The 24,306-nt window shown below is 40.9% G+C and overlaps 2 protein-coding genes and 1 long non-coding RNA gene across 5 annotated transcripts in view; all 3 read left to right on the forward strand.

Annotated features, from left to right (window-relative positions):
* Positions 1 to 3,009: 3,009 nt before the first annotated feature.
* gata6 (GATA binding protein 6) lies at positions 3,010 to 10,703 on the forward strand. 2 transcript variants are annotated; one of them, XM_077614397.1, is made up of 7 exons: positions 3,010 to 3,159; positions 5,031 to 6,047; positions 7,112 to 7,284; positions 8,494 to 8,619; positions 8,699 to 8,786; positions 9,193 to 9,281; positions 10,198 to 10,703. In XM_077614397.1, exons 2-7 carry the CDS (start codon positions 5,102 to 5,104, stop codon positions 10,339 to 10,341), a joined length of 1,566 nt encoding a protein of 521 aa, XP_077470523.1. In that variant the 5' UTR covers positions 3,010 to 3,159; positions 5,031 to 5,101; the 3' UTR covers positions 10,342 to 10,703. The 2 variants fall into 2 exon arrangements, with proteins under 2 accessions (XP_077470523.1, XP_077470526.1); XM_077614400.1 differs by lacking the exon at positions 3,010 to 3,159 and adding an exon at positions 4,388 to 4,523.
* Positions 10,704 to 11,141: 438 nt separating this feature from the next.
* Positions 11,142 to 11,585, forward strand: LOC144086191 (uncharacterized). The gene is made up of 2 exons (XR_013304374.1): positions 11,142 to 11,231; positions 11,319 to 11,585. It is a non-coding gene; the product is annotated as an uncharacterized LOC144086191 (long non-coding RNA).
* Positions 11,586 to 13,254: 1,669 nt separating this feature from the next.
* cables1 (Cdk5 and Abl enzyme substrate 1) overlaps positions 13,255 to 24,306 on the forward strand; it is a 48,198-nt gene continuing 37,146 nt past the window's right edge. Inside the window, exon 1 of one of the 2 annotated variants that reach the window (XM_077615873.1) lies at positions 13,255 to 13,683. The gene's annotated coding sequence lies outside the window, so the exon portion shown is untranslated. Of the gene's footprint in view, positions 13,684 to 23,844; positions 24,052 to 24,306 lie in introns of those variants that run through there. The other variant, XM_077615875.1, reaches the window with a different exon arrangement.

A 24,306-nucleotide genomic window follows, 5' to 3' on the forward strand; every position in this document is an offset into this window, starting at 1 on the left:
TGCTTGGACGGATGCACGGATTGGACGGATGGACTCTTATCTGGCAACAACTTCTTCCCAGGCAAGTCCTCTTGTCATTTCGGACGTTTCGTTAGCTCAAATGTGGGTGGCAGTCCAGATAGAAGACAAATTATAAACTTTGTTTTTAATATTACTCATTGGAATGGTGCCACTAACCAAAAAACCGCAATTGTGAATTTGGATTTCAGGGCAATGGCGGCCATTTTTAGCATGCGGGTGGAGTCTAATTGGTTGAGTTTGTAGGAAGATGGACTTGGTGTGGAAGTCTGAAGGAAAAACGTACGTGAAATTAGGTAGAAAATCATCTTATTTGCTTCGGGGTGGTCATTTTTTTAGCAAATTCCAAGGCTCAAATTTAGCAAAACGCCATTGACAGTTTGGCTAGTCACATCCCCTTTGCCACCCACTAAACCACATGTGTCAAAGTGGCGGCCCGGGGGCCAAATCTGGCCCGCCGCATCATTTTGTGTGGCCCGGGAAAGTAAATCATGAGTGCCGATTTTCTGTTTTAGGATCAAATTCAAATGAAGAGTATAGATGTATATTAAATTTCCTGATTTTCCCCCTTTTAAATCAATCATTGTCATTTTTTAATCCATTTTTTCTGTGTTTTTAGGTCAAAAATCATTTTGTAAAATCTAAAAAATAAATCAAAAAAGCTAAAATAAACATTGTTTTAGATGTATAAAAACTGAATATTCGGGCTTTTAATCCAGTTCTTTTAATTCATTTCAAAAAAAAAAAAAATCTAAATATTATATTTAAAATGGTCCCCTGAAAACGAAGCAAAGTGGCGAAACGGGCCCGCCGCGCCGCATCTGTCCGACGCGACGTCCGCCACACAGCACGTGATCGACAACGGGCAGGTGAGCTGGGCGTCAACAACGTACCAAAGGTTGCGTTTACACCTGCTCTTTAATCATCTACCCGAGTGGGAACGCGGGACGGCCGCATCCCACAATCCCCGGCGGCGCCAACGCCGAGAGAGCGGCGGCCCGCACGCGGACGGCGTTGACTTTTAAAACTCGCCGCGCCCATAAAAAGAGAGAACAAATAGTCCCCTCAGTCACAGCGGGAAATTGGAGAAGTGCTAACAATCGTAACTGTCAACTGTTAAGTTAGCATGTAGCGTGCAAGGCTATGCTAATTGCATTTCTGTGCGTGTTTGTACATACTAGTGCAAGGGGGTCAGACTCGGGTTGGTTCGCAGGCTGCGTTAACGTCCATTTTAGATATCATATTTAGATTTATTTATTTTATAAATGGATTAAAAGAACTGGATTAAAATCCCTGAATATTCCGTTTTTTATAGATCTAAAACAATGTTTATTTGAGCTGTTTTTAAATATTTTTTAGATTTTACAAAATGATTTTTGAACTAAAAACACAGAAAAATGGATTAAAAAATGACTATTATTGATTTAAAAGGGGGGAAATCTGGAAATTTAATATACATCTATACTCTTCATTTTAATTTGATCCTAAAACTGAAAGTCACCACTCATCATTTACTTTCCCGGGCCACACAAAATGATGCGGCGGGCCAGATTTGGCCCCCAGGCCGCCATTTTGACACCCTAACCCTTTGCACTTTTAAAGACTATTTAAATGTTAAAAGATGGCCATTTTAATATTGATCATATTGCACCTTGTTATAGATTTAAAATCACAACACTGCAAAAAGTCAACCATATTGTGATGTTGGGTTAACATAAAATCATAAATTGCCACACGTGTGCTCATTTGCTAAACTATTGTTGTAACTAAAAATAGATGTATACATTTAAACAATAGGGATGTCAAAATCATAAGTTGCCACGTGAAAAAAATAGATGTATAAATTTAAACAGTAGGGATGACCAGATCACATCATTTTTTGCAGTACACTTAAAAAATGTAAATGACACATTTTATGTTTTTCACTATTCCAACCCCCCAAAATAATCAAAAAAAATCTTTCCCCTCACAATTACACTCCCATTTATTTACACATCCCATAATCACAACAAACTCCTGAAAGACGCACATACTTTGTGTGTTAGCTCGTTAATCTTTATAACGTGGAGATTACGAATATACAATCGCACATTAAACGGGAGACAAAACACTCGACAGCATCCATAAACAAAAAGATAAAGCCATGATAATCCCCCCCAAAAATCGTCCTTTTAAGGTTCTGCCGAAAAAATAACCACCATCACGACAGCACCAAAAAAATAGTTGGCTGGGATAGGCTCCAGCACCCCCTTGGGCGCCGATTTGGTGAGGCTATTTGGGGATGATGGAGGGCGACCCTCGTCAATGGCACCACGTGTCACACAAAAAAACAACACCTCATTCGTCAACTCGGCTGCCACACACACAAACACACACAAACATACACACACACACACACACACACACACACACACACGCTCACGTATATATAAATAAAACTTGGGTCAACATGATACCAAGTCAAGTATGACGTCAAAAAGCAAACATAGAATGCTTGAAAATGGAATATACCTTCATATTTGTACCTTAAAGATAAAAAAAATACATAAATCATTAGTAGAAACTATCACTTTCACCAGTATTCATTTCTTAGTAATATTTTAATTGAAAATTATCCTTGTCAATCGTATGTTATTTACATATTATATGACTATAGTGAATGTTGATGTATTTTTTTATGCAGGTAAAATTATGTCTTGTTTTGGATTCATAAAAAATACATAAATCATTAGTAGAAACTGTCATATTCACCAGTATTCATTTCTTAGTAATATTTTAATTGAAAATGATCCTTGTCAATCGTATGTTATTTACATATAATATAACTATAGTGAATGTTGATGTCTTTTTTTAATGAAGGTACAATTATCTCTTGTTTTGGATTCATTAAAAAAGCTGTCAATCAAACACTAAAATATATGGCCTGTTGGATATGTGCTATGATTTATTAATATAAATATTATTTTCGTTTCAGGTGTATGACAGACACTTTATTAGGTAGACCTGCAAAATAACCAGGGATCATTTTGTGCTTAAAAAAATGTTCAGCCGTTGACGTCGAGGGACGTCAATTCCATTTGAAGCGATGGATGTGTCACGTGGGATAGTGTTAACCCAATTACAAGAGTTGAATAAACAAAAGTGAGCACACACACACTCACACACACACTTACTTTAACAACGGACTGATTCGATTTGACACTTTTGTGCGTGCGCGTGTGCGCGTGCGCGCGCGTCGATTGTTCACAGTGAGCAGCCTCACTTGTTAAATAAACGAATTAGCGTGGGGGGTTCGAGTGTGGGGGGCGGGGGGTTCTTATTAAATGATCGTCCTGCTTTAGAATCAACAACAACATAAAGACACATCGGAAAAGAATTCGTTTTATTTCAGACGTCGAATTAAATTGACGCTCGTTTTTGCATATAGTCCGATTGATGTGGGGGTGGGGGGTTTGGTGTTATATATAGAAAACACGTGACTTTTTGACTGCGTTACGTTCGAACTTCGAAATGCAAGACGGGCACGAATGGGGTGATGGCGTCACATTGGTCGAGTTTTGAAAATAGTGATGTATTTTCTTTTTTTTTCTTGGTGTTAAAATCGAATTTCGATCCGTTTCTTAATAGGAGTGTACAATGATGTGACGTGAAGTCATTCGAAATGGGTGTTGTTTAAAAAGGATAATGTCAGAATTTGGTTCAAAATTATGATATAAACAAAACTGAAAATTACAAAAAATGGCAAGTTTTTGGAATGACAATTTGGATAGGAAAAAAACATTAAAATGTAAAAAATGAAAATCATTTTCAGTGGTTTACAAGCTAAAGAAAAAACAAATAGTACGTTAGAATCATGAATCATAAATTGTATTCATAAGGCCAGAATCGTAATATGAATGTCATGATAAATGCAAAAGAAATTATTGTCATAATCAAGAAAAATTGTAATATAAACGAAAAATCTCATAGATTTCCTCATTCATCATCGATTCAATAGCTCAAAAAAATCAATCAAAACATTAAATTATTATTTTTTTGTCATTTTAAGATGTCCGATTTTGGAGTCAAAAATAACATCCATTCTAATAAATCTCCTGAAAGCATTCCTTTGCTTAAAAAACCCAAATATAACTCCCTATTTGACTTTTCTACTCCCTTCCAGAAAAGAGTCGAATTCCAACCAATTCTCCAATGTTAAATAATATCTTTAAAAATATTATAAAATGCCTGTAATATTAGAATGGGAAAAAGTGCCATTGGAACTAAACGAACGTGTCCTTTGGAAGCGGTCAAAGCGAACGACGCGTTGTCAGTCGAGCATGATTGGATGAGGCCCGGGAGGCGGTGACGCCCCCTTCTGTCGGCTGGCCACGCCCCCTGGCGAACCAGGTCGGGCCACTGTGACTTGCTCGGCTGCATTCGCACTGCGAGCAAACCACCGAACGACGCTCGCTCCACACACACGATGCGTGTGCGCGTGACACTTATGGCACACAACTGATCAGGTACGTGGACGACCACCCCCCCCTCCCCCGTCCGCCCCCCCACTACAACTCTTAAAAAGATCCTCGTTCGTCTTATCAGTTCTTATCAAACTTTTATCTTACTTTTTTTGTGGGCGTGTGGAAGACGTACTGTATTGGCCGGTTTTTGGCGTGCGGATTAGTTGTGCTTTCGTTCTTTTTTAAATGTAATGACAGCCGATTTCTCGACAAGATCGACTTGAAGGTAGCGATCTGATCGTGGTGGGATTTATCGCCCAACCGTAAAGGTGGAAGTGGAATTTCGGCTGGATTTTTGTTATGCTTTTTCCCAAGATTTTTTTTATAAAAAGCTCAAAAATTAAATGTGAAAAGGAAAAGGAACTCGTTTTTAATGTGAATTTGCTGTGTCTGCTTTTTTAAAAGCTGGTCTGTGGTTGAATATCCACGCGCAAATGACCTGAAGTGTCTGCGCGTGCGCGTGAGGTTCGAGTTGAACCTCATTTGTCTGTTTTTTTTTGGCTTTGTTAGGGTAGACGATTGACTCCCTGGCTCCGCGTCCTCCACTTAAGCTCGCGAGAGTGTATGGGAAGTTCTCCTGGATGGACCTGGGCGAAAGTGGCTGGTCCATGGTCAAGCGAGAAGCGTCCAGCAGTCCAGGGTCACCGGCGACCGAGCCGAACTACCTGCAGCCCGGCGACGAGAGCCGACGGCGGAGCGGAGGAGGAGGCGGCGGCGGTGGTGATCACTCCCCGCCGGACGAGTTGAGGACTCCCCCGGGTGAGCTGGAGGCGCTAGGCGTGGGCGGCCGAGCGCTCCAGCTCCACCCCCACCACCACCACCCGTACGCCCATTTCGGACAACACGGCGAGGACGTGCCGCTCTTTACGGATCTAGACCAAGGCGGCAAGCTGGTGCTGTCGGGCGGATCGGGGGCGCATAAGGCCGCGGTCTTAGTGGACCCGTCAGACATGTACCAGACGTTGGCTATCGCCACGGCCCAGAGCCAGAGCGGATACGATTCCTCCCCGGGGGGTTACATGCACTCCAGCCCCAGCTCGCCGGTCTACGTGCCCACGTCCCGGGTGGGCGCCATGATCCCCGGCCTGCCCTATTTGGCGTCCGGCGGCGGCTCGGCCCAGGCCGGAGTTGGCGGCGTTGGCGTCGGCGTCGGGCACGGCCACGGCCACGCCGTCTCCTCGGGCAGCCACTCGCTGTGGTCCCAGCCGGCCCCGGAGAGTCCGTCGTCGTACGGCACGGGGAGCCCGCACGCCTCGTCGGCTCGCTTCCACTACCCTCCCAGTCCGCCCATGAACAACGGCGCCGGCCGGGACGTGGGCTACGGCAACGCGCTGAACGTGGCCAACCGGGCCGAGCAGTACGGGCTCTCCCGGCAGCTCGGCGGCGGCTACCCGGGGGCCTACTCGCCCTACGTCGGGCCGCAGCTCTCGCAGCTGCCGTCGCCGTGGACCGGGGGGCCATTCGACAACGGCATGCTGCACACCTTGCAGGGGAGGGCAGCGCCTTTGATTCGGGGACCTAACGGAGGTAAGGAAGCCTCTTTTAATACATCGCTGGATTTGGTCGTTTATACGCGTCAATTTCGGTCAGAACATTTGAATGACTATTTCTTTAAAAACAATGATATCGCAATAGGACATGGACGTGTCATTTCATCCTCGTGACTCTTTAATCATAAGCTTAAAAATGACAAACCGTCATTTTTTTCTCATCCATTGAAATATTTCGGTGGACCTAAAAAGTAATATTAAATGAAGTAAAATATGTTTTCCAGGGTTGCTGGCATTTTATTTGTGATGAAATTGACATTTAATTGGGTATACAAAAATCCTCATTTGATGGTGATATGATTTTTTTAGTTTTTTTACGCATTGTGTCGTCTCACATAATTAAAGACACAAAATAATTCATTTTTTTCCTTAACCTAGCAAAATAGTGGAAACTCCATGTCGTACACGGAACAAAAAAAATCAACTTCAATATAAAAGCTTTATTTGATCATTTAATTATTGTTCTTATGGTCTGTCAAACAGTTCCTGGCATTCCTTTACACAAAATTGTTTTCCTGTTATAGCATAGCTAGATATATTTTTAAAAATTAAATATTAAATTTTCAGTGCCTCATAAGACTGAATTTATAATGCATGACGATAGCTTAATGTTTTACTCCCCTAAACTGTCCAAAATATTAGTTTTTCATGTCACATAGATAAAAACATAAGATTATTTACACATGTCTTCTTTAAAATAGTCATTTTAACATTATGTTTACCAGATAGATGTTCAATTAACCGCATACGACCGAGTGTATCATATTTGATACGTGACTTTTGAGCCATGCGATCATTGTTTTTCCTGATTAAAACACTTGTTTCATAAAATATCAACCAATGTATAACCAAATGACATTTAAATAAGATGATAATTATCTCGTCTTTTAATTCCAAGGTTGAAAGAATTGTAATTTATTGGGAATAATCCCACGGAGCGACAAATAGGAACGTGTGTTTGGTAATTTTCAAATGCATTTTCATACGAGAAGAGCACACACAAAAGAGCTCACGCCATTTTTTTCTGTACGTGGCCTTCAGTTTCCGAGCTCCTGGACGACATGTCGGAAAGCCGTGAGTGCGTCAACTGCGGCTCCATCTCCACGCCGCTGTGGCGGCGCGACGGCACGGGCCACTTCCTCTGCAACGCTTGCGGCCTCTACAGCAAGATCAACGGCCTGAGCAGGCCGCTCATCAAGCCGCAAAAGCGCACGGTAAGACGCCATAATTCACGCTACCCGTACACCATCAAAAGCTTGGCTTTTTCTAAAAACTGAATTTTCAGACTCGTACGATCGGGTGCGCGTTTGTTGTTTTGCCCGCTGCCGTCAATGGCAGTCGAAGAGTTAACAAGAAACCGTAAAATGACCCCAAGTAATCAGAATTGTGTCCTTTAAAGCCCCAATCTTGGCCTCTTTATTTCTTCCGTGACCTTCACCCTATTCCACGAATTCTCGGTCCTCCTCTGAAAACGAGACGTAACATTTTCTAATCTCCCTCACCTTGATAAAAATGTTTTTTATGCCACCGCGTTCCACAATTACCGTATTGGCCCGAATATAAGACGACTCACTTTTTCGAGACTCAAGTTTGAAAGAAGTATTTTGGAACACCAAATGCTATTTTTATACATAGAATAATGACAGTACATATGAAACAATTGACGATAACAATATATTGGAGTGGAAAAGCATGTTATTTTAAATCATGCATAAACTGTCTTAATATCTTCTGAACATTTAAATATGTCAACTAAAGAGCAATCACATTTGTAAGCTAATTGCTTCTGCTATTTAAAATGTAAATGAACCAATGTATTGTCATAAAACAACAAAATTCTGGAGTTAAATTCAGCATTCCCTTTAAAGATATCTAATGCCATCTAGCTTTATGAATGGGTATAACGTCTAGACCCCGAATGTAAGACGACCCGCATTTTCTCAGTCTTGTATCAATGCAAAAACAGTCTTATATTCAAGCCAATACGGTAAAACAATATCATTCACCATAACAAAAATCCAATTAGCCAAATTACTTTTTAAATATAATTCATTATTTGTTTTTAAATGAGCCCTGATGAATTTGAGCGCGAGAAACACAAAACAGTAGACACAAAAAAATGATATTTAGCATAAAGCCACAGTAGATTTAAAAAAATGATAGCTGCAGTAATTTTGGCCGGGAGCCACATGTGGCTCTCGAGCCGCCTGTTCGCCACCCCTGCTCTAATCCAATAGCTTGACGCCAAATTTCCATTTCTGATTGAATGGAACATTCATTACGTTCGGGGAAACGACTTTGCGTGCGTGCCAGACGTGTGATTGAATTAGTTTTGAAAGCACGTGACAAAGCGGGATAAGAAAGAAGAGTCAATTAAAGCCCCCCAACACCCCCCTTAAACCCGGCCCACCCTCCCTTTGCAGTCGACATCGCGGCGGATCGGCCTGTCGTGCGCCAACTGCCAGACCAGCACCACCACGTTGTGGCGCAGGAACGCCGAAGGGGAGCCCGTGTGCAACGCCTGTGGTCTTTATACCAAATTACACGGGGTGAGTTCTACCGACATTGTTGGCGTTTACTGCGGGTGATAAATGCGGGTGCTAAATGCGGGTGCCGCGACGTTGCCAGGTACCTCGGCCGCTGGCCATGAAGAAAGAAGGCATCCAGACCAGAAAAAGGAAGCCCAAAACGCTGAATAAAACTAAAGGGGGATCAGGTGAGTGAGCATTGACTTTTATTTTTAGAATTTGCCACAAAAGTGAGCCTGAAATGATTTTTTATATGAAATATAAATATATGGGTACTTTCACTTGATTTGAAAAGGAGGCATTTTATTCTAAGAAAAGTGGTTCTCTTAATATTGTAATTACAATCAAACCAAAGTTTGTTTTTTATTTTGGCAGAAGATAAAATTCAACCTGCATTTTGTCACAGTTCATCTGTGTTAGTTCAAAACCTGCAATATGTTGAAATTAATGTAGAAAACATTAGCAGTTCATTATTTTCAACATTTAGAATGATAATACAGTCAAAGCTTGAGCTATGTTATTAGTGATTTTTTTTGCTGTGGCTGGAATTGTTTTTAACAAATACCTATATAATTGTAATTTTTGAATTTGTAGGAAGTAGCAACTCCGTTGCCATGACGCCTACGTCCACATCATCATCCAATTCTGAAGACTGCTCCAAAAACGGCTCTCCCTCCACGCAGGTACGTCTACAAGTCTACACGTAAATATGACAAACATATAATAAATAGATATATTTATATACATTTTACTCTGGTTTCCTCATTCCAAAAACCTGCATGCTAAGCTAGGCTAGGCTAGCTGGTTGAACACACTAAATTGCCCAACTTTAGCTATGATTGGTTGTCCTTTGTCTCCTTGTGCCCTACCATTGGCTAATCACAGATTCAGGGGTCCCCCGCCTCGTGCCCCAAGTCAGCTGGGATAGGCTCCAGCACCCCCATGACCCTTGTGAGGATAAAGCGGTTCAGAAAATGAATGAATTCCAAAGACCTCCATGCTAGTCTAGGCTAGGCTAGCTGGTTGAACACTCAAAATTGCCAAACCTTAGCTATGATTGGTTGTCCTTTGTCTCCTGGTGCCCTGCCATTGGCTGGCCACCAATTCGGGGTGTCCCCCGCGTGATGCCCCAAGTCAGCTGGGATAAGCTCCAGCACCCCCTTGTGAGGATAAAGCGGTTCAGAAAATCAATGAATTCCAAAAACCTGCATGCTAGGCTAGGCTAGCTGGTTGAACACACTGAATTGCCCAACTTTAGCTATGATTGGCTGTCCTTTGTCTCCTTCTGCTTTGCCATTGGCTTACCACCGATTTAGGGGTCCCTTGGGATAGGCTCTAGCACCCCCCACGACCCTTGTGAGGATAAAGCGGTTCAGAAAATCAATGAATTCCAAAAACCTCCATGCAATATTAGGCTAGTTGGTTGAACACACTAAATTGCCCAACTTTAGCTATGATTGGTTGTCCTTTGTCTCTTTCTGCTTTGCCATTGGCTAACCACCGCTTTAGGGGTCCCCTGGGATAGGCTCTAGCACCCCCCACGACCCTTGTGAGGATAAAGCGGTTCAGAAAACTAATAAATGAACGTCCCACCCGCAGGTCAGCTCGTCGGCGCCGCCCACTTCGGTGGAGGCTTCGGCGCTGAAGTACCCGGACGGGCTTTACGGCGCCGTGGGCCTGGCGCAGGCCACCGACGTGGGCTCGGTGAGGGGGGAGCCCTGGTGCCCCATGGCTTTGGCTTGAGACGAGCCCCCCGCGGGGGATTCGGAGCTGAGGAGAAGGACCGCCTCCAGGAGGTACCCGGACGGATTTTAGGGGCGGGGCCTTTTTGCGAGCGCCGTGGTTTCGGCGGACGTGCTTTTTTGGGGGGTCGGATGTACTTTCCGAGAACCTCCACAAGTGTGAAAGGGACCACCCTTCATTGTAAGAGAATGGATTTCCTCTCCTTACAGTGCATTTGGATACTCAAAGACCCCCTTCTCTTTTTTTGTCTTTTTCACAACTGGAATCATCACGCCTAAAGAATCAAAAACAAAAAAAAGAATATTTATGAATCTCCCATTGTTGAGAAGATGATTGTAATAAAGTTATGGATTTAGAATAGATGCGCTAAGGTTTCCAATGTCTTCCTTTTGCTGTTGTGGATCCACTTCACGTTGTTGAAATATATTAAAAAATAGAAATAATGACGCTAAGCTACTCTTGGCTAAACAAGCACGACTTGGCTTCAAATGCAACATTTTTATGGAAAAGTTGAGCAAACTAGACCAAAAAAAACAGTTGTTTGAGTCATTTAATAGATTTTTGGGTGTGGATTCCAAATAACAACTAGCCGCATCTTTTGGAAAAAAAGACATTTAATAATCAAATAATGCCATGTGTTATATATTTAATTGTTAGCATTTTTCATGTGTTTTCATCATTTTTAAACTATTTTGCTTTAATAGTGAAAACTGAGCTGTGTTGTTTTGTAAAGCCTCAAGAAACAGGCTAGCGTTGCTAGCTTGGCTAGCGTTGCTAGCTTGGCTAGCGTTGCTAGCTTGGCTAGCGTTGCTAGCGTTGCTAGCTTGGCTAGCGCTGCTAGCTTCGCTAGCGTTGCGAAAAAGCGTCCCAGAGAAAACCAGAACGAATTGGTACGTGGCCGGTGTGCCGAATGCCATATTTTAACACTGAAAAAACACAATTATTGCACAATTTCAACAACAAATTGTTTGTTTCAGATTCTCCTCTCCCCGTAAGTGTTTAAGAAAATGACCACAGCAATTTTGACCACGTGGAAATTGCACCCAAGGATGAACGACGCTTTAACAAGTACACAATTGGCTTCCTAGTTTATTTTTTTCCTGACTGTGTTTTAGCGGTGAACTTTTATACATTCGCGGGAGTCTCAAATAATAACAAATGTGGTTAATATATAGTATCGGTATTGTATTTTATTGCCATTGACAGGTATAGCAATAAGAAATAATAAATGCATGTTAATCTCACTGTACTGTAGATAAACATTGGAAGGAATTCTTGAACTCAAGCCCCCAAAAAATGATACTTTTTCTAGAATTTCAAGAATGTCATCATTTTCATGAGCTTAGAAATGACAAGTTTGATCTAATTTCACATCAAAAAGTGTACAGGGGTGCTCCAACAAAACATCTGGCTTCAATTGTTCCTGACGGTTCTCTACTCTGATTTGCTATTTTTCGATACTGCAACAATATTCCGTTTTCTCGACACTAAACTATCAATTCACGTTAGCAAACTCAACTTCAAAGTCTTTCCTGTGACGTAATCGGCCACTTCTTTGTACTCAATTGCTCACGGCTAGCTTCCTGTGCTAATTAACGGTTGCTTCTTAGCAGATCTTGACGATCTGGACTCCATTGGGGTTATCGGAGGTCACGATTACAGTTCGTGCCTTTATTTTTTTTCTGCCTTCCATTTGTCAAATCGGCATTTTAACCGCAGGAAGTTGAATCCGTGGCGGGGTTGGGCTACCCAGTAAAAAAATAACAACGCGGCGAGGAAAACCTTTGAGCCGTCGTGACGCACCGCGCGGCGACGACGTCACCGTTGCCTCGAAACAATGTGAGTGTTTTCAAGGAAAAGGTTGCGAGTGTATGAGTGGACAAGCGTGGAAGTTTGCGGAGGAGTGGGTGTGTACGCTCGGCTTGTATTGGAGCGTTTAGCCAGGCGCCAGGGTGGGTGGGACGCACTACTGGAAGTTAAGGGAAAGATAAAGATAAGGACGGAGACTGCACTTAGCCCACGGCGTTTATGAACGCGGCTAATCTAGCTAGCCTTTAGCATAAAAGCAACCGCCAGAGATGTTTTTGTAGTCGCGACCACTCCGTATTTTTGAGATTTGACGAGGGGTGCTCACATTTTTATGCTTTAACAATCTACTTTTCAAGGAGTTAGCCTAACGTGAGCTAGCTTGGGCAACTCAGATGCGTGATTAACAACAATGTGAGGTGAAATTAAGGTTTTTAAAAATGAAGGGAAGTTGAGGCTTAACAATTGGGTCTGAGTTGGATTTATTTAATAAGGGTAGCACATATTAATGTTTATATTCATGTTAATGAGCACATGTAAGATTGTAGTCGAGGGCTAATTTCCATTTTTAGCCTCTTGTGTAGGTTGAAGATAAACTATAACACATAGTAGCAGTTTTTAGACAGCATTTTTTGTTTGTCTAATAGCCTAGCCAGGCTTTAAGATGATTAGCCAAGAGGTTCAGAGACGGGAGTTCGCGTATGCTAATTGCTATTGAGTTCCAGGTATGTTAATTGAGTCAAATATGAATGTTCCAATAAAGTGTTAGCATGGCGGTGGGCGCTTTGCGACGTTGCCGTAGAAACGAGACATTGCTCAGGAAACTAACTTGGTCAAATGTTACTCCCAGGTGATTTACCGGTCGACCAATCATATGACTGGTCGATTGACATAATGAGCAGTATATAAAGATATTGCTAAATATGAAAAAAAAAGTTGTATATGTATTTCATTGAAAGAAACCAACTGTGTTGTTGTTAAAACCTGAGTTCAGGTCAGAAACAAAGAAATCCACTCCAGGTTTTTGTTTCAACCAATCCAGGCTCACAGGAGTTCAACCAATGAGGTTTCAGACAACAAAGAAGCACCTGATTCCAATCCATTGATTGCACTTGTGGGAAAACACGTTGTTGGATGCTGTTGGTTTGCAATGAAAGCAACAATAGTTTGAGTTTGATTTATTTAATAAGGACAGCACATATTCATGAACATATTCATATTCATGTGGAATAGTTCTGGTTTAGCAACGAGGATTATAGTTTGGGTTAAAGCCGGTCCGGTGACAGAATTACTGCCAGACGTGTATTGCTTTTGGCGTCGGGCTCGAGTTCCCATACATGAAGTTCATCGAAAAGGCCTCGGACGAAATATGGAGGAAAAACGGAGCTAACCTCGCTCTGAACCGCCGACATTCCGAGAGAGCTTCTTGGACGCTGACGGTGGGGAATACATACTCGCATCGCTCACGTGATTTCACGGCGCCGTTCCAAAGGCAAGAAAGACGCTTGGATGGGAAGAAGCTCTGCTGTAAATGAAGTGAGTCCAAATGGCTTCTTTTTTCTTTTAAATGGTCAAAACCCTTTTTTGTCATGAGTTCAACATGACCTGCTGATGCAATTCCTCCCCTTTTAGCTAAAATAAGCAGCCATTTTTTGGGGGGGGAAGGCCTCCACCAGGGCTTTGAATATGTTGCTTAATTGTTTGTTATTGAAAAATGCTAAGGCTAATGCTAATGCTAGCTCAAAAGTTGAATGTCTTTTAGCCAATCATTCTGCTAATTCAGTGAGCATTTCTTATTCCCTTACTGGACATTTTGACAGTGAGAACCAGAAAATGATTCATTAGTCACATGAAATTTAAAGGTCAAAATACATGAACGTGTGTTTTTTTTTTTGAATTTTAACACTTCAGAATTATTTTGACGACAATGTTACATTGTTGCTAATCAATGCATATCAATCACTGTATACATTCACTAACGTCAAAATACATATTGATTAATCGCTCAAAATTTAACAGTCAAAATACATGAAAATGGGTGCATGATTTTTGTCATTTCAACATTTAAAGTACCAAAAGTCTCCAGATTTTTTTTTACGCTGTTGCTAATCAAGGATTGAGAATGATTCATAATCATTGAATAGCAACAGTGTAACATTTTTGTTATAATAATTCTGAGACTTTTGGTACTTTAAATGTTGGAATGAAAAAAAGGGCACACATTTTCATGTAATTTGACTTTTATGAATCAGAGAATGTGTGCTTTTTTGTCATTTCAACATGTAAAGTACAAAAAGTCTCAGAATTATTTTAATAACAATGTTACACTCTTGCTAATCAATGATGATCAATCCTAGTATGCATTCATAAGGGAGTCTAATTAAATTTAAAAAAATAAGATCACAGTGGGTCTAGAGGCCGTGTCAAAGTGGCGGCCCGCGGGCCAAATCTGGCCCGCCGCATCATTTTGTGTGGCCCGGGAAAGTAAATCATGAGTGGCAACTTTCTGTTTTAGGATCAAATTAAAATGAAGAGTATAGATGTATATTATATTTCCTAATTTCCCCCCTTTTAAAACAATAATTGTCATTTTTTAATCCATTTTTTTCTGTGTTTTTAGTTCAAAAATCATTTTGTAAAATCTTAAAATACATTAAAAAAAGCTAAAATAAACATTGTTTTAGATCTATAAAAAACTGAATATTCAGGGCTTTTAATCCAGTTCTTTTAATCCATTTCTAAAAAAAATAATCTAAATATTATATCTAAAATGGTCCGTCGAGTTGACGTTAACGCGGCCCGCGAACCAACCCGAGTCTGACACCCTTGGTCTAGACTCTAGACCAAGGGTGTCAGACTCGGGTTGGTACATTTTTAGCTTTCCGGTTAGCGGAGAGCCATATGCGCCCATCAAAAGAGCCATATACGGCTCGTGAGCCATCAGTTCTTAGCCCAATGTAGTGCGCACTAGTGTTATTTAGCTTATTTTTGAACTCAGCGACTTGGAGCGCCGTTTCCTCGAACCCCCGCCTCCCCCCAACTTGACCAAGCGGACCCTTTGGCCGAGCCAACCGATTCATTATGGACTTGACTTTAAAACTTCCTGTTTTTCCCCCCTCGGTTAATTAAGCCAATCCGGGCCAATGCACTAAAGAGAGGAAATTCCTCCAAATAGTCCCCAATTTGAGGCGCGTCCAATCATTTGGCGGCGTAGATTACATCGGCCGCGTTAATGTAAGCGCGTTTGATCGCCGGGGGGGAAATTATGTCTGTCATTTCTTCCTTCCTGCCTGGCATTAATGTGGGAATCGCGCGGGTACTTCCCTGGGCACGTCGCGTCGACGTGCCCTCGGTCGGGGCCCATCTCGGCTATACGTATTTATTATCATAACACTGGTGGTCAATTTTATAAAAAGAAGAGGGGGGGTTGGGGGATGATTTATGCGTCCACTGTTAGCGCTTCCTGTCCTCATTTATGAAAACAAGATTCCGTGGAATTCCTGCAGGGCTATTAGTACGAAGCACTTATGAGGTCAAACTTTCACTTGCACTGCGCTAATCAAAACAGAGGCGAGAATGGCGTTTAACCCTTCGAGTGCCGTGGATGGAAATCTACACGAATTGAATTGAATTGAATTTTTTTATTGTCATTATACAAGTGTAATGAGATTTAAAGCTTCACCACCAAGTGCACGATTAACAACAACAAATATTCATTCATTTTCTGAACCATTTTATCCTGAGGTGCTGGAGCCTATCCCAGCTGACTTTGGGCCAGGGGTGGGGGACACCCTGAATCGGTGGGCAGCCAATAGCAGGGCAGAATGAGACAAACAACCAATCACTCATAGCTAGGGGCGATGTAGTGTACAATTAGCCTAGCTAGCATGTTTTTGGAATGTGGGAGGAAACCGGAGTACCCGGAGAAAACCCACGCAGATCTAGGGAGAACATGTAAACTCCACACAGGTGGACCGACCTGGATTTGAACCCAGGTCCCACACTGCCAGGCCGACGCACTAACCACTCAGCTGCAGACATAGAAAATATATAACATAATAAATAATAACAATAAATAATACATACATAATTAATAAAGTAGTCAACAACATAATAGACTTGAGAGCCCAACAAATCGACTTTTCTGGTCGTGACAGACAAATAAAGGACATTTGAATTGGAACATTCTTAAAAAACAAATTTTTCAAATATGTATTTATCAATATGTAACAACTAAAGGTGTATTTACGTCAATTGACGTACAATCCGTACAATTCTGGAATGAAACTTTTACCAAGAAGACACACCGCAATGGCGTTCCGCGTATTTAACGACTAGGGACCTTGAGACATTTTTTGCGCGAGTTGCCATTCCCGAGACGTCGACCCAATTTCATACCGGAGAACGACATCATATTTTGCGTCATCCAACCAACTCGTTGCTTGTTGGATGTCTGCCAATCCGTTGGCTTGCCAGCATAGCGTGCCCTTTTCAACTTTGAACTGAAACTCACCCCTTAGCCTCACCCTGCGCCGTGCTTTGCACCAGGAAACAGGAAGAGGGCGAGACCACGTCGCCGTGGAGATGTCAAATCTTAAAAATTAAAAAAAATGGCAGTCTTTAGCAATGTCATAAAAAAAATCAGTCTTTTGAAAGTGTCCCATTGGTGATAGCTATTTTTACAAGGTGATATTCCAGGTGAAACTCGCCCATTGTTCTCATCTGTCAATCATTGACCATGTGGGCGGAGTAAAATATGTCGGATAATTTTTAATCTTTATGGATTTCCCACGAAGGCAATGTTCTGCTTTTCCCAGAAGACTTTTTTTTTTTACTATGCAGCTATAAAAATATCAAATTTAGCCAGTTTTGATTTTTTTTATGCATTAAATCAATGACCAGTACCGTATTTTCCGGACTATAAGTGACACATTTTTAAGAGTTTGGCTGGACTGCGACTTGTATATTATATTATTCTTTTCACTCTGACTATTAGCAGCGTATGTTGTTTTTTTAAGGCTATAGTTATGAAAAAAATGTTAATATGTTACATTAACAAGTATTTTGTCTGTTGTTGCCTATTTTACTATTATTTTAACGTATAAAATTTGTTCTTGGTTTCTGATCAAATGAAAATCTGTCCTCCATAAATGCAATTTATACTCCAATACGACATATACGACTCCTGCATGCCATTGACAGAACCGCTTATCCTCACAAGGGTTGCGGGGGGTGCTGGAGCCTATCCCAGCTAACTACGGGCACACCCTGAATCGGTGGCCAGCCAATCGCAAGGCACAAGGAGACAAACAACCAATCGCACTCATGGCCAGGGACAAATTAGCATCCAATTAGCCTAGCTAGCATATTTTGGGGATGTGGGAGGACACCGGAGTACCCGGAGAAAAACCCACGCAAGCCCAGGGAGAACATCCAAACTCCACATGGTGAGAACCCATCCGGGATCGAACCCTCGACCCCAGAACTGAGAGAAAACCACACAGAAATATTTAGATTTTCAATTATGAATCGATTGACAAATATTTACCCCAACAATAACAACGCGCCAAGTCAGCACAAAATAAGGAAGTGTTGCTCGCTCCACTTGGCGTTCGTCCCAAAAAATAAACACCAAAAAAAACTCATCATTAGACGGGGAGAGCCCTGAAGCGGCGTGGGCACGGTGACATCACCGTGGTCATCATCAAAGAGGAAACCCGAGTGGGCCCGCTATTGAGGCCCCCAAATAAACAGACTGGTTATCACATCACTAACATTTATTTAACCCCTCGCAGAAGGTGTTCTGTCGGAGGGGAGGAAGGCGTACCCGCAACTCTTTGGCCGACCCACTCATATCCCACGCGCACAAAAGCGTACGCACGCACGGGTCATTTTCCCAGACGAAAACGCCAGCGTAGATGGAAAAGATGTTCGTGTAAAAATGGATGAGCACATCACAAGTACACGTACACGTCGCACCTGCCAAAAAGCAGAACAAAGAACAAACATGCGCTAAAGTAACAATAATAATATGGAGAAAATATATAAATATGAGTCATGTTTTGAGGAGGGTAATTTTTTATTTGATCAAATACCAAGAACAAACATATGTTAAAGTAACAATAATAAAATAATAAGATGGAGAGCAACAGGTAAAATAGGCATTGGTTAATTATTTTATATATATACATGTGTATATGTATTTTTGTGTATATGTGTGTGTATGTGTTTTTGTGTATATGTGTGTGTATATGTATATGTATTTTTGTGTATATGTGTATATGTATTTTTGTGTATATGCGTGTATATGTGTATATGTATTTTTGTGTATATGTGTGTGTATATGTGTATATGTATTTTTGTGTATATGTGTGTATATGTATTTTTGTGTATATGTGTGTATATGTATTTTTGTGTATATGTGTGTATATGTGTATATGTGTTTTTGTGTATATGTGTGTGTATATGTGTATATATGTGTATGTGTGTGTGTATATATGTATATATGTCTTTATATGATTGTATGTGTTTGTGTGCGTGTGTGTTTGTGTGTGTATGTGTATATGTGTGTGTATGTGTGTATATATATGTGTATATATATGTATATACATGTGTATATGTATGTATATATGTATGTGTATATGTATGTATATATGTATGTGTATATATATGTATATATATGTGTGTATATATGTATGTATGTATATATATATATATATATATATATATATGTGTATATATATATATATATATATATATATATATATGTATATATATATATATATGTATATATATGTATATGTGTATATATGTATGTATATATATATGTATATATGTATGTATATATATATGTATATATATATATATATATATATATATATATATATATATATATATATATATATATATATATATATATATATATATATATATATATATATATGTATATATGTATGTATGTATACGTGTCTATATATATATATACACATGTGTATATATGCAACTTTGGCCACAATTGAGTTGGTGGGAGGAGCCATTTTTCATTCATTCATTCATTTTCTCAACTGACTATCCTCGCAAGGGGTGCCGGCTGACTCTGGGCACCCGGCAGGGGACATACTGAATCGTTGACCCAGCCAATCGTAGGGCACAATGAGAAAGACAACCAATTATTTGTACCTAGTGATAATTTTGAGTCTTCAACCAGCTAGCCTAGCCTAGCATGCCTTTCTTTTGGGATGTGGGAGGAAAGCGGAGTACCCGGAGAAAACCCACGCAAGCCCAAGAAGAGCATCCAAACTCCACACAGTGAGGACCTACCTGGGATCGACCCAGACCTGCGAGCCCAACGTGCTAACCACTCGTCCACCGAACCACCCGAACCATTCTTCACAGACGGGATATTACGTCTCGAACTCTGTCCGTCTGCTGCGAGTTCACCCGACTTTTCCCCTCTTCCACCCGCGAAGACGTCAACTCGTTTCTGAAGTCCGCCACCCCCACCCTTCTTCCCACAATGCATTTGGAGCATTCAAAGGAAGAAGGGATGGAAAAAGAGAGAGGACGGGCGTACGAGGGAGGACGCTCCTCTCCTCGGACGCCATTCCTTTCCCGTTTGCACAGTTCTCTCCCACACATCTCCGGGCCCCTGAGCCAGGCCCCCAGTGTGTGTATGTGTGTGTAAGAGTGTATGTGTATGTGTGTGTGTGTGTGTTTTCTTTCTGCATGACTTTAAGGAAAGAAAATGGAGTTCGGACCAAAATAAATATGGTGCTCTTTCTCTCCAATCAGACAATGTGTCATAGCGTTAGCGATAGCTTCTCGGAGGTTGTTGTTGTTTTAGCCTGGAGGAGGATGTAGTGCTTTTGGACCCTGTGGAGCGTCTGTCACCCCCGTCTACGTCGCGCACACTCGCAATCTTTACCGTGATTTACGTTCTAATGCGGGGGTGTGTAAACTTTTTGTTCGGAAAAATCATAGGATGCAATGGCTGCTTTTGTTTGGTAAACAAAGGAGGTGAATTGGGTAAAAATGTAGGTTATTTAGGGGTATTTTTTTTTAGATATCCCATCCATTTGGGCTGGGAGGGCTGGTAGTGATGGGACAATTCTACCAGTCAAATTGGATTGGACGTCTATCGCCGTCAATGGTGGTGAAATGTGATTACTCGATGCTAGTCTTCCCCTTTAAAATGGATTTGAACTTTTTAACTCTCAATGGCATTTTTTTTTTGGGTTCTTTCACTATGACCTTTATTTTTCCTGATAAATATTTTACTTGCACCAACAACAACAAAATTTGGCATCATTTACATTACTTTTCCTGAAGCTAAATTCTCCAAAATTCAATGTGATGTATTATACAAATGTTCTTCATTTTCCAAGTATTCCAAGTTTATTTTGGGGGAAATAACTTTTTCGACCCCCCCATTAACCGCAATAATCGAGGTATTACGGTATTTTGCCATTACAGAAAAACCGACCCCCCATAAACCGCGATAATCGAGGTATTACGGTATTTTGCCATTACAGAAAAAATGACTCCCCATGAACCGCGATAATCGAGGTATTACGGTATTTTTCCTGCTATCATTAGCAGTCCTTAGCTGTCTTTTGTCGCTAACGCGCACTTTGGGCGACGCTCGTTAAACGGCCAATTGAACGCTCGGTCAAGCAGAACCTTCCTTTGACCCTGAAAAACACACACACACACACACAAACACACACACACACACTGGCACAGTCTAGCACAATCCCTTAGTCGGACATCAATAGTTTGTTTATAATTAGCCCTGGCACCTCTTGACTACTTAGAGAGAGTGATTGTTTTAGAAAATGGCCCCTGGGGTCCTGTTGACTGATTGCCTGAGCTTTAGCTGAGGAGGAGGCCTTTTTAAGGGGGGGGGGTCTTTACGGTCCAGGGTCCCACGTAGAAAGTGCGCAGAGTTGCAGTCGGCATTCCAGTCAAGCCGCTGCGGACCCTCGCCTGACAGCCCCTCCGATAATGTCCCAGTCAGATAGAGAGAGGCGTCGGAGCCCTGCTCTCCATCACTCAATTAGTCATACACACACACACATACACACATAGCAGTACAACACACACATAAGCACAAATCATACGGCAGCCATGTTTATGAGGAGAAAATGTCTGCTTCGTGTCCACTCGGTGTTCTCATTAGTGGAAAAAAATGATGCTTAACAAATATGTTTGACCGCCTGCCTGTCATGAAGAGAGCATTATGCTTTCAAATTTCATTACGTCGTGACCTTTTGGAAAGGAATTCAAGGGGAGATCATTTTTTTTCCGTTACTGGACATGTCAAACTTGGATAGGAAAATTAATAATAATTATTATTATTATTATTTTTGGCAATCAAAAAGTGTTTGATACTAGAGTTGGGTGATGTTGCCATGATATGTTCAATTATTTGTGGATATATTCATTCTCGGAACTGTTTTTTTTAGGGTCGCGGGGGGTGCTGGAGCCTATGCCAGCTAACTATGTGCTCACCCTTAATCGGTGGGCAGCCAATCAAAAGGCAGAATGAGACAGGCAACCAATCACACTCATGGCCGGGGACGATTTAGCATCTAATTAGCCTAGCATGCATGTTTTTGGGGTGTGGGAGTAAACCGGAGTACCCGCAGAAAACCCACACAAGCCCCAGACAGTGAGGACCAACCCAGTTGAATCATTATTATATGGTTTATTAACTGACTATTATTTTTATCAGTATAAATACATTCATGTTAATTAAAAAAACTGCATTCATGCAATTAAAAAATGAATTAAAATAGTAAATAAAATTTAAAAAAAACATCTTATGGACCCAAGTGACACTCAAAGTTGATTTTTCTTTCCTTAATATGATTAAACTCAAAGCATGTCATTTTTAATTTTAATATAATTTCCATATAAATGTCCAATAAAGTCTAAATAAAATGCAATTGACAGGGAATAAGCTCCGGCACCCCCGCACGCAGCTCACATAATACAAATGAATAAATTATACATCATTCATTAATTCATTTTCCGTACCACCTATCCTCGCAAGGGCCGCGGGGGGTGCTGGAGCCTATCCCTTTAGTGAAATTAGATCCTAATTAGTCTTAGTTTTTAGTGGGTGTGGCCCCGCCCACTAATAAATCCCCATAAGAAGATTTTTGCAGTCTTTTAGCATAAGCGCTCTATTGTTTTCTGTCATTTGTGATTTTCTGTGCTATCAATTCTGGTTCTGATGTCACAACCAAGTCATTTTTTTTTTACAAAAAAATGTTTTTTTATGTCTAAAAGTCATAAAAATAAATAATAATAAAGTAATGGAAAAAATAATAATAATCCCGGCGTGAAAGGGTTACCAAATCGTAGGCCGCCGGTTTCGGGTCAAACGTTTCCCGCCGGTTAGCCGACCTGAAAAGGACCCCTGACCCGGGACTGACCTGTCACCTGCAGACAGCCGGCGCACGGGTCTTTGATGGCGTGTTTGCTCTTTGGTACAGTACAGGTTAGTCACACACACCTTTGAGAGGGCGACGTGTCGGCGCACACAATAGCCGCGCCGCGCCGGTCCGGGCCGGTTTGTGTGGGCAATAAGTGGAGGATTAGGACATGAAAGGCGGGTAAATACAACCCCAACAATCTTTTACCCGGCGGATGTCTGTGTCGTTGATGCCCACGTTAGGCCTGATTCAACCTGTGCTTTTTCCAAGTTGTCTTTGATACAAAACAAAGGAAAGAAAACGACCTAAAAGTGTGGGAAAATATTTCCTATATGTCCTTAAAATGGTTGCGCAAGCATTTTTGATGGAAGTTTATCCTAAAAAAAATGGACTGGAAAGGGTTAATAGTGAAATTAGGTCCTAATTTGTCTATGTTTTTAGTGGGCGTGGCCCCACCCACAAATAAATCCCCATCAGAAGATTTTTGCAGTCTGTTAGCATGAGCGTGCTAGTGTTTTCTGTCATTTGTGATTTTCTGTGCTATCAATTCTGGTTGTGATGTCACAACCAAGTCATTTTTTTTTACAAAAATGTTTTTTGGTCCATTTTTGGTATATTCCATTTTTTGTGTTTTCTGAAAAAAATGACTTGTGTGATGATATGTGAGATGACTTTATTCTGCATTTATGTGGGTGTTGAACAAGTGAGACGCAAAGAGCCAAAATTTTCACCTGAAAAAAATCCAATCTGCCAATTTATTTTTAAATATAATTTACTTAATAAAAAAAAAAAGGGCCCTGATGAATTTTGAATGCATTTTAAGATAGAGTAGATACAGTAGATACAAAATAGGATACGAAGGAAAGAGCCAGGAGCCGCATGCGGCTCGAGAGCCACTTGTTCGCTACCCCTGTTTTAGTCAATGAGTGGTTTGGAGCTTTGTGTCTAATTTGTATAGTAACATACCAAAAATAAACATTTCTCATAGTACACTGTAAATGAGATTTAAATATATATATATATATATATATATATATATATATATATATATATATATATATATATATATTTTAATTTTATTTAGCATTTTTCCCTCTACTTCACTTACAGTTACTGTAACTAGGCTAGAATTTTTTTTTTTGACATCATGTGACCATCCAATGACGTCATCGGAGAAAATGAAGTTAGGCACAGGAAGAAAGACTCGCTTTTAGCGAGTCTTTCTCATTTGTTATCTGTAACAACAACAAAACAAACTACCTCAGAAACCTTTTTAATATCTCGGTAGGCTTTTTTCGGGGAATCCTTCATCTTTTGAGCTGCCGATTTTCAATGATTCATTTGCTCTTTTTTAACTTTGTTACCAAAGCATGCTTAAGTGGTGAAAGACGTGTTCTTTGTTTTGTTCTCCTCCTCCTGGAAGAGGAAATAATATCCCCGTGCTGAGAGAGCGGAGAGTTAAGAAGTGAGTCGTAACAAGATTCCCTCTGGGGGAATAAGCTCGTTCACATGCTAATTGGAAATGAAGTCATCTAATGATTTGTGGAGGCCCAAAAAAAGACATCACCGGTATTTTGGTCTTGACGAAAAAAAACAAAAAAAGCGCTCTATCAATTTGCAAAGTCAAATTTCCATTGACGATCATGGGAAAGCATTTATCCCCAAAATCTTAAAAAAGTCATTTTTTAAATTGTTTTGCACGATATCAAAATAAGATGCT

This window comes from Stigmatopora argus, chromosome 12 (genome assembly GCF_051989625.1).
Source record: "Stigmatopora argus isolate UIUO_Sarg chromosome 12, RoL_Sarg_1.0, whole genome shotgun sequence".
NCBI lineage: Eukaryota > Metazoa > Chordata > Actinopteri > Syngnathiformes > Syngnathidae > Stigmatopora > Stigmatopora argus.

What these genes read in the sequence shown, in the direction of transcription:
- gata6 (XM_077614397.1), top strand. Translation starts at nt 5,102, where the DNA reads ATGGACCTGGGCGAAAGTGGCTGGTCCATGGTCAAGCGAGAAGCGTCC. An exon ending in TCAAGCCGCAAAAGCGCACG is followed by an intron (nt 7,285 to 8,493) that starts GTAAGACGCCAT and finishes CTCCCTTTGCAG; the next exon opens with TCGACATCGCGGCGGATCGG. An exon ending in TTTATACCAAATTACACGGG is followed by an intron (nt 8,620 to 8,698) that starts GTGAGTTCTACC and finishes CGACGTTGCCAG; the next exon opens with GTACCTCGGCCGCTGGCCAT.